Consider the following 12,448-nt stretch of genomic DNA (forward strand, 5'->3'; position numbering starts at 1 on the left):
CAGTCAGGAATTTATAGAGATGTATCCTGCTCTTACGGATGGATTCAAGGGAGCTAATAAAAACACCAAGCAGCCTCGGAACAAAGCAAAAATGTCTTCAAAGGTTAAAAAACCACAACCAGCACCCAAAGTGATTCTTGTATGTGAAAGGAATACTGACACAACAATGACCTATTGGAACTCTAAAGTTATTTTCCAAATGCTCTAGCTAATAGACTGTGATGAATAAATAACTTTTTAATGTGTCTTACTGGAGCTGCAAGAGGGAATATTAATGTCCAGTATTAAAAACACTGCCCAGATTGATGTGAAGCTGCAATGTCATGCAGATGGTGACACAATACAGAAAGAAAGCTCAAACAAGAGATTTCATTAGTTACCTCTTCCTTAAAATAAAACACTGCAAAATGTTTCCATGTTTACTTGCTACAACGTTATGGTCCTTTTCCTAAAAGAGGAAAATCAAACAGATTTAGAGAATAAGGATTAGGTGTTGTTAATGTGGCCTTATGCTGTAATAATTATCTTGGGAAAACTGTAATGTGTTTTATATACTAATACTATGACATTTTTATTAACTCATAATCCCTCTGCTAACATTGGTGCTTTAAGCAAGTAATAATTAAGGTGGTAGGAAATATTAAAAATGCTTACTTTTAAATTTTTTTTGTTACCTTAAAGGGACACAATATCTGCTGGTACTAGAGGCTCTTGAAAGGAAAACAGCAAGAATACTGTGTACCAAGCAGAAAATAATCCTTCCTTATTAAGGAAAAGAGCCACCTTAAACAAGCATTAGCAGTACTGATCACTCATCTTCAAAGCAATTAGCAGATTTTAATTATTAAAAGTACACTTTTCCTGGAAACTGAAGAATTTGTCATTGGAAAATAAGAGTTTCAAATACATACACCTGTGCCTTCTGGTCTGAGATAAGGAAGAGATTTTTTTCTTCTCGATTATAAATGAGACAGACCTCAGGAGAGACAGAGCAAGAACAGAAATACCACACAAGTGACTTTATTAGGATGAGAATAGTCTGGAAAGGAGCATCTCAAGCTAAACAGACATCAGGAATCTGTGTATGTAAAGAGAGAGGAGAAATACAAGGAAACAGCAAAACCTCTGAGTTAGTCCTGCCAGGGCTACTGTTAAAGTAGGGATTTACCTTCAGCCTAACATGTTTACCCCCCAAGTTACGATTTAAAGGAGACATACTGACTGCAGAGAATCACAGATACGTGTTAATACTGGCTTTATTATCTTTTTTAATCACAGCTTTCCCAAGTGCCACTTCCTGCAGCAACAAATGCAAAACGTAAACCTGGCGAACCAAAGCAGAATTAATTTCATTCATTTTTTTGAGCACATTTCTTTGCTATCTTTTATTATTATTATTTTATTTTTTAAAAATTTTTAATGGGGTTAGGAAGTGTCTGTGTCTCTTCATTAATGAGCAGTGTCTTCTTATGGAGGCCAGTCAATTAGAGCAGGAACACAGGCACATCTAATCACAGCTACTATACAGCTGCGGAGAGAGAATCCTGTCTGCCACTCGGCCGGTGCTGCACACTAATTGCCCAAGAAGTTCCAATTGCATAATACCAGTTTTAACAGATAACTTTGGAGTCCTAACAATAGCTGTGAGAGCAGCCGTCAATCTCGAATAAACAAGACTGAATTATGCTTTTTTTTTTTTTTTTTTATTTCTTTTGAAAAATAGTAGGTTCTTCTTAAGAGTACCTGTACCTCCGGAAAGCAGTTGGTATCGTGTGACTTCAGAGCTTCAGGAATTGTGCTGCTGTTATTCATGGAAAGGCACAAACTCCAAAGATCTCTCATGCAGTTGGAAGTGTACTCAGCATCAGCTGCAGCCATTTGGCTTCATTTGCTCATTATTTTTTTTCTGATCAGTAACAATTTTGGACAGAATGTTAGTTTCCTCTGCTGGGTAAGTGTTAGTACTTACTCTGGGATAAGCAAAATCTACCAGTGATATCAAAACAAATTATGCTTTAAAATTATACCTACTTGTTTATTCCAAAGTTATAAACAGATTTTGGTATATATAAGCAAATATTTAGTTTATTTATATGTTTCTAAATGAAATAAACTAAAAAAGCCCACAAACCAATACTTCTTATATCAAACAAGTGGCTTATGAGGTGTATAGGCTTTTTATTTTATGGTCAACTGAAATTCTCCTCTCCTGCAGAAGCTAAATCACTTAAGCATGACACTTGGTAAAAAAATTAACAATCCACCCACACTCTGAGTGTTTCATGTATTAAAAAGCTATTTGGACAACATTGTTTCTTGCATTAACACTCAACTAAAAGGATCTTCAGGGCAGTTTTGCCTCCTTTTTATAGCGCTGTGACCAGGACAAAGCAAAAAGCTGATGTGCAAGACAGGCCATTACAGCCACCTAAGCCTTACTAATAGCATGGCTAAAGCTACGTGAGGATTCTCTTCAGAACTTTGAAACCATCAGTTTGGTCTTTAATTGAGAAATTTAAGCAAACATTCTGTCTAGATAGTACTCTGCTCCACGCAGCCTTGTCATCAAGACCTGCAGCTGCTGCCTCGGGCCAAGACCCTGGAGGGCAGAAGGAAAAGCACCTGGAAAAGAACTCCAAGGAAGCATCATCTTCCTGAAAGACTTAATCCTAGAATTTAATCCTAGTTCTTCAGATACCAAAAACACCTTGGGTGAAAACAATGTTTACCCTGACTAAACGATGTAACACAGATGATGTTATTAATGTGTTGTGTAACTTGTGTCTAATTTAGGAGAAAAAGGAAAAAGTCCACCCCTTGTGAACTTCTGTATTCTGCAACCCCACACATCAGCAGTTTGTCTGCTTGAAATAAAGATGGTGTACTCAGTACACAAAGAGACAGCTGATCCCAAGCAAAGGACAACTTCCAGTGGTCCTGCTTTTTCATACGCTTTTACAAGGAAGTTTCCCTACCTGCGAAAAAAAAGTAGCTTTCCTACTTTAATTGTAACTGCCCATGTCCTTCACAGGCCTTTCCTCCATCAATCTTAATGGAGTTCAGGTGAAAATGAAGCTTCTTGCTTTATTCTCCAGCTCACGGTTGGAGGAGAAAGGCAGAGGGAACACAAGGAGGGGACAGCAGAACGACACAGCCCTCCCAAAGGAACACTCATCACGGGCTCTCCCTGCCAGTTCTGCTGGGTTTGGATGTCACCATCACAAGCAGCATCACCACCCACCAGTTACTTCCAAGTGGGATGCAAGATTTCAGACTCCCCCGGTCCAAACCAGCCATTTTTGGGATGGGAAGCAGGCAACACCTGTCTTTTGCCAAAAAGGGTAAAGCTGTGTGTGGCAGACAGCCTCCTGTGAGGAAAAAGGGAAAAAAAAACACCTTCCTCTGTAACTTCTGCAATGGTTTCTCAGGGGTGTTTTCCTTTTGAGGCTTTATTTACAACACCAATAAACCCAGTTACTGTTAGCCATATAGCATGTGGAGCACTAGTAGAAAGGAAATACGTTTTAAGCCTTTTTTATATTAACTGGCTTTGACGTCCTGCAAGCTGAGCTGGAATTGTAAAACTGCCTGTTAAACAATGTAAGCAGGACAACTATTTCCACAACGCATATTCGAAACGTTACGCAGTTACCCTAAATGTGTTCACTTCAGTAAAATCCAGCATGTTGAAAATTACTTGCTTTTTCTTAATTCTTCCAGCCAGGAACAGATGCCTATAGTATCACCTACCAGCTACACACCTACTGAAAAAGCAGCTACTCTGTAGGGATGAGCACATTGCAGATTCCACAAGGAGCATTAGGAAGGAACCGACAGCTTCACTTCTGAACAGGCTGCCTTTCTAAACCTTCTGCACATCCTGTTTTCAAAAGCTTGAAAAAATTGCTTCTCTATTTGATTTTCCTTACTTGGGCATTCCTCATTAGCACATGACTTACCTGGTTATTGCCTCTTCCTTTACTAGACTGAAACATTTTGCAAAACATTACATTAATTTAACCATCGAACAATCCAGTAAAATCAGAGCTGGCCACAGTCCTTCCACTTCAAGGCGAACCACTATAATCACTGCTACTGCTAAAATAAAAAATCAAGAACTGTTTGTAACACGATTTTATAACGTGTTGGTTCTCAAATGACTCATTACTAAAAGATGATGAAGAAGCAGGGTATTTTACAATCCACCCATGTGCACTATTTAAGTAATGAAAGTTTAAATGGCCAACATTTCCTGCCATGACTGTGAAATGGCAACTCAGGGAAGCCACTGACTAGATTTCTAGTCACATCACTGCCCAAAGAGGAAATCTAAGCTTGATTTTAGAACTTTTTTGGGCAACATTAAGTACTGGATGGTAACTAACAGTTTTTTTAACTTCTGTAATTTTTGATCAACTACATTTTGGTGCATTGGACCTTTTGGTGAATCAAGCAATAACAACATTATAAAAGCTCTGATCAAATACTTCCAGTGCAAAGTTGTCAGTTTTCTAAGTAGGGAGAAAAGGAAAACAGGTGGGAAGAATGGCCTGGTAGTGAAAAGTCCAAGACTAGGTGTAACAATGCTCTATTCTCCTGTGTAATTTCTGTTCCAGAAATCATAAAGCCTCTTTACCTTTACTGGTCATCTAAACTAAGGAAAGCATTTTCCCACACTGCATTGGAGTTTTTGAGATTGAACACTTCAAGCTTATGGAGAAGTCAGAATGGAATCTAGGTAATCACGGAAAATAAATATGCAGGTAAAATAAAAAGTGCCTAAAGGTAGAGCTGGTGGGTACCCACATCAGGTGGGTGGTGATGGCAGAAGTGACACAGAACCTTAGACAGACACGTGTCTTCCTGGAACAGCAGCTGGGCAGCACACAGGATGCACTAGATTGCCTAAAGTGCATCAAGTCTGCACTTAGGCAATGAATCACCCTGCTAACCTGGTTTATCAAGTATGCATTCACCCTATGAAGGAAGTAAAATGAAAGCGATTTTTTAAAAACCAAAATAAGATAATAAAAGGCATTTTTAAGCATATAAATATTGCTTAGTCTTTTCTTGCATCGGATTTGCAAACACATCATGTGTCAAACACAAGATGTGGATTGATGCCACCAAGTATTTCTGCACCAGCATTGTTCCTCAACAAGTACAGAGGGGTTTCTGAACCGTTGCTGGTGCTGGTTGTGCTCTGTATGTATGAATGGCTGAAGGATGTCAGTGGCCATAAACACCAGGATCTGCTATATATCTGTTTTCCACTTTCTAACACCTGGCACACAGTAGAACTAAGTGTTGCAGAAGGCTCAAATCCCTCTCTGTTTTTTGCAGCAGTCTCACATCAGTTTGGCTGGCCTAGAGAAAATCAGGAAAGAGGGAACAGGTTTTACACCAGCTTTCTTTTTTACCTGTTTTGCTGCTGAAAGAAACCCAAACCACTAGCAGTCTGGTCTACTTTGTTCTCCTTCCAGCTGGTGAAGATACAGCTGACAAAAAGCTGAAAGACTCCTGCACGTGTGCACAACCTGCATCAGAAATTAATCTTGTAACCTGGCCTTGCCATGTCACTTTACCTCTTTTGAGGGCTGGCAGTTTTGACAGCAAAAGGCCTTCTTGGAAAGGCTTTTTTAGGCTGTAAGAAGGTTTTGCAACCACCTCACCAGCACCTCCTCCAACAGGTGGCAAAGACAACCTGATGGTCTAGTTCACCCAGGTTTAGTAAAAAGCAACTTGAAGATTTTATATCCTCAATAATGGTATCAACAGTAGCAAAACTTGTGAGCTCTTAATTATACCTTCAAAAATCTGATTCTTCTACAATTACAGGCTTAAAAAAAAGGGAAAATACTTAATAACTAACAAAAGTGCATCCCCATTCCTGGTGGTACCATATCAAGTCCCTCCCAAAACATAATCACTGTCTTGGTTTGAGTGAAAGTTGCTTCTGAAGGACACAGTAGTGATTATTTCTCTTTTTAATCGGGAAAAGCTAAGTAAGTTGACAAAATTACTGTCTCATTTCCTGCTTGGGACCAGCTCTTTTTTCTTCTGTTTGCTTCTCAGTTTCAACTAATTAGCATGACACCACCACAACTCACTGGTGTCTGTGCAAGAGAATTAGCACTTAATCAAGGGCTGGGGACACGGCTATGTCATTTTTACACAAGAATTGTGTAACGTCAGAAGACAAAGTGAAGGTGAGCTGGAGCAGACAAATTACCTGGGTGCAGGGTGAGTAATTTTATCCGTATTTCAAAGCCCAAGAAAGGTATTTTCTATGTGCATTCATACACCAGTATAGCAAGATTCAGAGGCACAACAACAGGAACAGGAGCACAAGCTTTAATTTGGGGACATGCTGAAAAATATGTGTGATCAGGTGAGGGCACTCTGCTTCCCAACGAGAAAGGAAACAAGTTTATGAGTAACAGTTAAATCAGGCAATTAAACTGCTTCACTAAGGACATTTTGGGACACCAAACACTTTGAAGATCATATATTCCCTCATATTTCATGTTCAATGTTCCTCCAAGTAAAATATGTGGTTCCCTTTAGTTACTCAGTTATGAATTGTACTTTAAAGGCAAGGGGACATTTTTTGATAATGCACATCTTAAACTTTTCATTAAACTACCAAATTTAAATTCTACCTTTTTGTGCACTCTGACATTTTTGTCTGGCATTTTCATTAATTTTGCGACATACATAAATGTAGCTGAAATGTTAACTGATCAATACTTTGTCTCTCTCATGTAGCACTGGAGCGAAGCTCCCCAAGGACCACGCAGCAGTACAGAAATTAAATGTGTAAAATATCAAATGTTAATGTTAAACACAGCAGCACTTACTGTATAACGACTGAAAAGGCTAAAAGAATTCCAAATGGACAGATGGTAGCACAAATTATCTACAATCACATTTAAAGATTAAAGTTTGTCCTGTAAAATAATTCATTGACTCACGTTGAAGTGTGTCCTTTTACTGATAGCTCAGTTGTCCAATTATTTTTGTGCTCATTACAGTGAGAAATGACAGTACTGAAAAAAAAAGTGTACACTTTTTTCCCTCCACGTTGCACCCACTGACATCTGCAAGAACACAAATGTCTGATCAAGAAGCTGATGGAAATTAGGCCCAATTTAGTAGACATTTCAGTGCCTACAGTAGATTAATCTGAAGGAAAACCAACCACTTTTGCATACTCTAATGTAAAGTACTTCTGCCTGAAGCATACCATATTAATTACAGAATTAAAAAATATAGAGAAATTAACTGTTAAATAATCCAAAGGTCTGTTTGAAATACAGAAAATCATGTGAAAGGCTCTCTCTACATATTCTACTCTTTTCCATTGCATTTATGTGCTTAAGAAGCACAACTACAAAAATATAACACACTGTTGATACAACAGGGATATATATAGTATAATAAAGCTGTTCTGGAACAGAACAATAACTCAACACTGTTGTTCAACAGGAAATAAATATGGAAAAGGAGGGGAGAATATAAAATCTTCTGATGGTTGAAATCTAAAGTCATATTCTAGCCAGAACAATCTGTGTTCCATGAGCTATTTACAAATACCTCTGACTCCCTGAAAAATGACATTTCAGAGTATGTCATGGTTATATTAGCACCAGAAAAATTTAAAAATATGTCTGGGTATCAATTATTCTTCATCTGTGAATTAATGAGCCATGGGAAAAGAAAAAAAAAAAAAAAGAGTAAAAAACTTCAATTGTTCAGGCAAGATACTCAAGTGTAGGTGATGACCTTAAGAAGTTCCACAGAAACAGTGAAAATATTGCTTAGTCGAGGAAATGTATCATCTGGAAGACTGAAAACTTAACTTCTAGTTTTCTGTACTTCTAGGTACAGCATGGGAAACATGGATCACTCAGCCTATACCTTCAGACACATTTGAGAAAGAACCATCCTAAATGTTTAATAAAGCATTTCCTGTCCTAAAATGTCCAGAATAATGTCAAGGTTCGAGACCACTAAGTTCTGGAGTATAAATTATCAGCCAGGCCCTTTAATGAAAACTTGAAGTATTAACGACCAACATTGTGACTCTCCAAGGAGAAGGACTTGAAAAAGAGCTGCAGTGAACACTTCAGTGTGCAAAGAGCCCAAAGCAGACAACTGGAAGAGTCACCACATTAATCCAGGCTTTCAGTGGGTTACCAGGAGTAATTCTCCATTCCAGATCTCTCATCAATTACAAGTAACTCACTACATTTCTGAAAACTCAGCTAGTCAGTCAGAACTTCTTCACCCGTGACCCCATCAGAAAGTAAAGACACAGGGTGAGGTGCAAGAGAAGGGTACCTGTGATTGTAATACCAAGAACCTGGGGCAATGGGAGGCCTGAAAAATCAACCCTCGTGTGTGTAAGTTACATGAAGTGGCCCTAAATCTGCACCGGGGTGTTATCTACCAAGGTACATCTTCAAACCCAACAGGAATGGTTAGTTTAAAAGTCTTGTACATTATTTATTAGTCTGCCTACAGAGTTGGAAACCTCCAGAACAGCCTATTTCTCATCTCCTTTCTGGCACTGACATTTCACTGTGACATTCTCCAACCTCTGGGAGACAACTTCGAGAGGAGATACGATTTGTATAATAGTGAAGAGATGAAAATGACACACACAAGCACAGCTTTTTTATGGAATCCATTAAATTCCAGTGTAACCTTAGTGCAAGCATAATTCAGCATCACATGTGCAAGTGACCCATGCTCAAGACTTTTCAAGGGCCTGTGTAATAGCTATAAAAGTCCAGAAACCATCTAAATCCAAACCCTTTGATGACAATAGAAGTTCATGTGGAGTTGACTTGGTTAGCAAAAACTTATCAAGGTGTTGCCCAACTGAGGGATGATTTGATCCTTGGAGAGAACAACCTCAGGTTGATAAACACAGGTTAGCCCTTCAGGTGCAGGGCAGGAAAGTGTGAAGTCAGCACTGATTTGGAAATACAAGATCCATAACTACCACGACCACCCCAGAGCCAAAGAAATACCAAAGAAAAACTAAGAAAAACAGGCTTTCGATACATATATAAAGATATGAATATATATATATATATGCACATTTATACTGCATTACACAGTAACTATAATAATGACACATATTCACTACAGACCTCCCTGCTCCTATTCTGTGTCTTATTATTTCCAATTACCTGTTATGTATGGTGGGAAACAACTACAATTTAACAGCAACACAACTTCTTCCACAGCCAGGGCAGCACACCATGAGAAAGCAAGCATTTCCTTTGCCCCAAAGAACAGGATTTCTTCCCATTTCCCTTTCCTCCACTGGCAACAGGTGGGTGTTCCACACACACACTGAAATCACACTTGGACAGCTGAGTATGTAGCAAGTGGGGCAGTAATAGCAATGTGAACATTCGAGTTTTCCACAGAAATCTGCAGTTTCCTGGAAAATTTTGACAATTTTAAACTGAATTAATGACATAGCATCTTTCTGAAGTGAACAGTAGCAACTATATTTAGATCTCTGCACGTGGTGTAGTTACCGCAGACATGAGTAAAAGTGTAAAAACCCTGAGAGTTTGGACACTCCATCTCCTGCACTCCTGACTGAACATTGCACCCAGGGACTGACAGCTTTGACAGGCTGCAGGAGGGGTAACAAATCACTTAGTACAAATCAACTCCTGCTAGAAGAAACTTCCTGCAAAACAGCAGGATTTAGTGACACACACAAATACCCCCTTTTTCTGCTCCAGTGCCTGGTATGATTTCTCCAACTTTGAGGCAACTGAGCTTCAGGCACTCAAGACTTCATCTATAAGAATTCAAAGCAAGACCAAAACCATTCCCTGCTCATAGTTGTCCTGCACAGGCCTGTAACTTCCCTATTTCAGCAAATTTAATAACTTCAGATGTTCCACGAAGTGTGTCCATGCATACTTGTTTAGTCCTGGTGGGACTCCCTCATGCTAATGGGAACCCAAAACTCTGGTTTTGTTTGTAGCTTCTATGTTGGGTTTTTTAATAAAAAGCTACCTTTTTATTAAAGATCTGGGAAACATAAGATAATCTACAATTATGCTTGGAATTTTCAATATTTAACAGGAATAAAAGGTTAATATTAAAGAAGCTTATATTTAAGGATAAATAGGAGTTTCTTTTAAATAACTAAAAAGTAATTCATTAAAAACTGAAGAAAAATCAGAGCCTGATGTCTAAATGTTACTAGTTTGTTTGCATTAGTAATTTTAAAACTGTTTTTTAAATTATTTTGTTTGGTTTTGTTCTGTTTTTAAACACTGAACACAGAAACATAGTAAGGCAGCAACAATTTGGATCCAGAGCTATGTTCTAAAAAAGTTATAGGTATAACACATATTTAGATGTGGAGGATGAAATACCACTGATTTTATATTCATGATATGTAAATGCATTCATGAAATACTCAAAACAAGTTTTAGAGTAAATATGCAAACACAAGGGGACCAAAACAAAATTTAACAGAAGCAAAGTGTGAGAAGCCCAAGATATATTATCTATGGTTCACTGAGTGCATTTTGAGTTGTATCACTTGATTATTTGTATAATTGTAAATTAAAAAACCCAAACCATCTTGTTTGTGTGACATTTTAAACTTAATTACTTAAAAAAAAAAAAAAAAAGTGAATAAACATGATTTGTGGCATCTTCATAAGGCAAAACTGTAAATAAATAAAAAAATCAGAACACTCCTCCCCAGCAGCACTGTATTGTCTCTTAGTCTAGAGCACAAATGCACCAGGTTGGTTAACAATAAAGTTAAAGAATCATAGAATCACAGAATCACAGAACCATTCAGGTTGGAAAAGCCCCTTGGGATCACCCAGTCCAGCCATCATCCCTACTCTACAAAGTTCTCCCCTAAACCATCTCCACCAACACCACATCCAAACCACCCTTCAACACATCCAGGGATGGTGACTCCACCACCTCCCTGGGCAGCCTGTTCCAGTGTCTGACCACTCCTTCTGGGTAAATATTTTCCCTAATTTTTCCTAAAGAGGACATACCAAAAAAGCAGCAAGACTTCTTGGGGGGGAATCCCAGTCAAAGCAGCTGCTGACGTAGTTGGCTGCAGTGATGAGCACCATGACACAGCGCTTCATCCGGATGAAGTTTCTTAACAGTAGCTGTTGAAAAGAGGGAAGAAATGGAAATGTTTCAAAACCCCAAAAGCTGCAGAGAGGCTCATGCTTACCACACCACCATTTACAATGAAAAAACAGCACGTTAAGCTCTTCAGCTCATAAATGGGAAAGGATCGTTTAAAATCTGAGAGACCCGGAAGAGGGAAAATGTGTTAGCTGTGTCAAACAGTGTTTGTTGAGTTTAAATGGTACACAAATTGCTGTTCACTTTTAGAAAGGGAATTTAAAAATTCCTCAACTGATTTTTTTAATTAAGACTTCAGAGTTTTACTAAAGGAAGCAACACCTGCCCCATTCTCCACTACTTAACAAATGTCGGTCTCTTTAATAAAAAGATGCTGCAGGACACGAACCTGAAACCATGAAAAATGACTATACTGATCTAATTCAGATCACCTGCACCCTTTACCTCCAGTTTTTCCTTCACTTGTAGCAAATTGGTCTGCTGTGCTGTATTTTGAACACATGGTTCTAAGTGTTTATCAAGGTAACTTTAAACACATACATTCAATCTGTACAAAGATGAGACATAACAGTGCTGGGTTTTGATTCAGAACAGCCCTAAGTCCTTGAATATGGTGACAAACTTGACCAAAACGAACAGAACCAACCAGAGAATGTTTTAATTTGTGTGTTGAGTACCTAGGTAGTTAAGACACGTTCACTCTAGGAAAATCTGGATGTTTTAAAGTGCAAGTGCACCAGTCACACAAAAAGAGTCCTTTTTTTTCCCTCAATATAAGTGGCATTGTGGTGGGGCAACCCATGCAAGCTAACCCAAAAAAAACCCCAACTAACCCAAAGTGGGTATTTAAAGTTAATTCCTCCTGCCATCTGCAAAAATCAAAGTGCAATTTTCTGTTACGAGAGTGGGGAGAACAAATCTTGAATAAAAGGCCTTGCTGCCTCTTTGCTGGAATAGCAGTGCAAAATGCAGCTTTAGTAACTGCTTTATTCACAACACAGAGAAGAAATATTTTGCCTCTTGAAATCTTTTTTAATGAAATACATCATGCAATTGACATGAAATTCATCTGACAGATAATCCAAATTACGCTTCCAGCAAAGTAAAAAAACCCACATTTTGAGACCTTTGCCTTTTCACTGCAGACAACAAAAGTCTTGTTCCCACAGTTCAGCCAAAAGCCCAATTGCCTCCATATAAAATACATCAGCTGTGGGAGACAAAAAACTGAATCACAAGTCGTTCAAGTGGAGAAAAAGGTAAGATGTTTGTTTAAATACTT

General features: G+C 38.4%; 1 protein-coding gene across 1 annotated transcript in view; it reads right to left on the minus strand.

Moving 5' to 3' along the window:
* MCTP1 (multiple C2 and transmembrane domain containing 1) overlaps window positions 1–12,448 on the minus strand; it is a 276,702-nt gene that overhangs the window by 83,280 nt on the left and 180,974 nt on the right. Inside the window, exon 15 of the mRNA XM_051643546.1 lies at window positions 11,064–11,183. Coding sequence (XP_051499506.1) covers window positions 11,064–11,183 — 120 coding nt within the window. The remainder of the gene's footprint in view (window positions 1–11,063; window positions 11,184–12,448) is intronic.

The sequence above is a fragment of the Apus apus genome, chromosome Z, assembly GCF_020740795.1.
Source record: "Apus apus isolate bApuApu2 chromosome Z, bApuApu2.pri.cur, whole genome shotgun sequence".
Lineage (NCBI taxonomy): Eukaryota > Metazoa > Chordata > Aves > Apodiformes > Apodidae > Apus > Apus apus.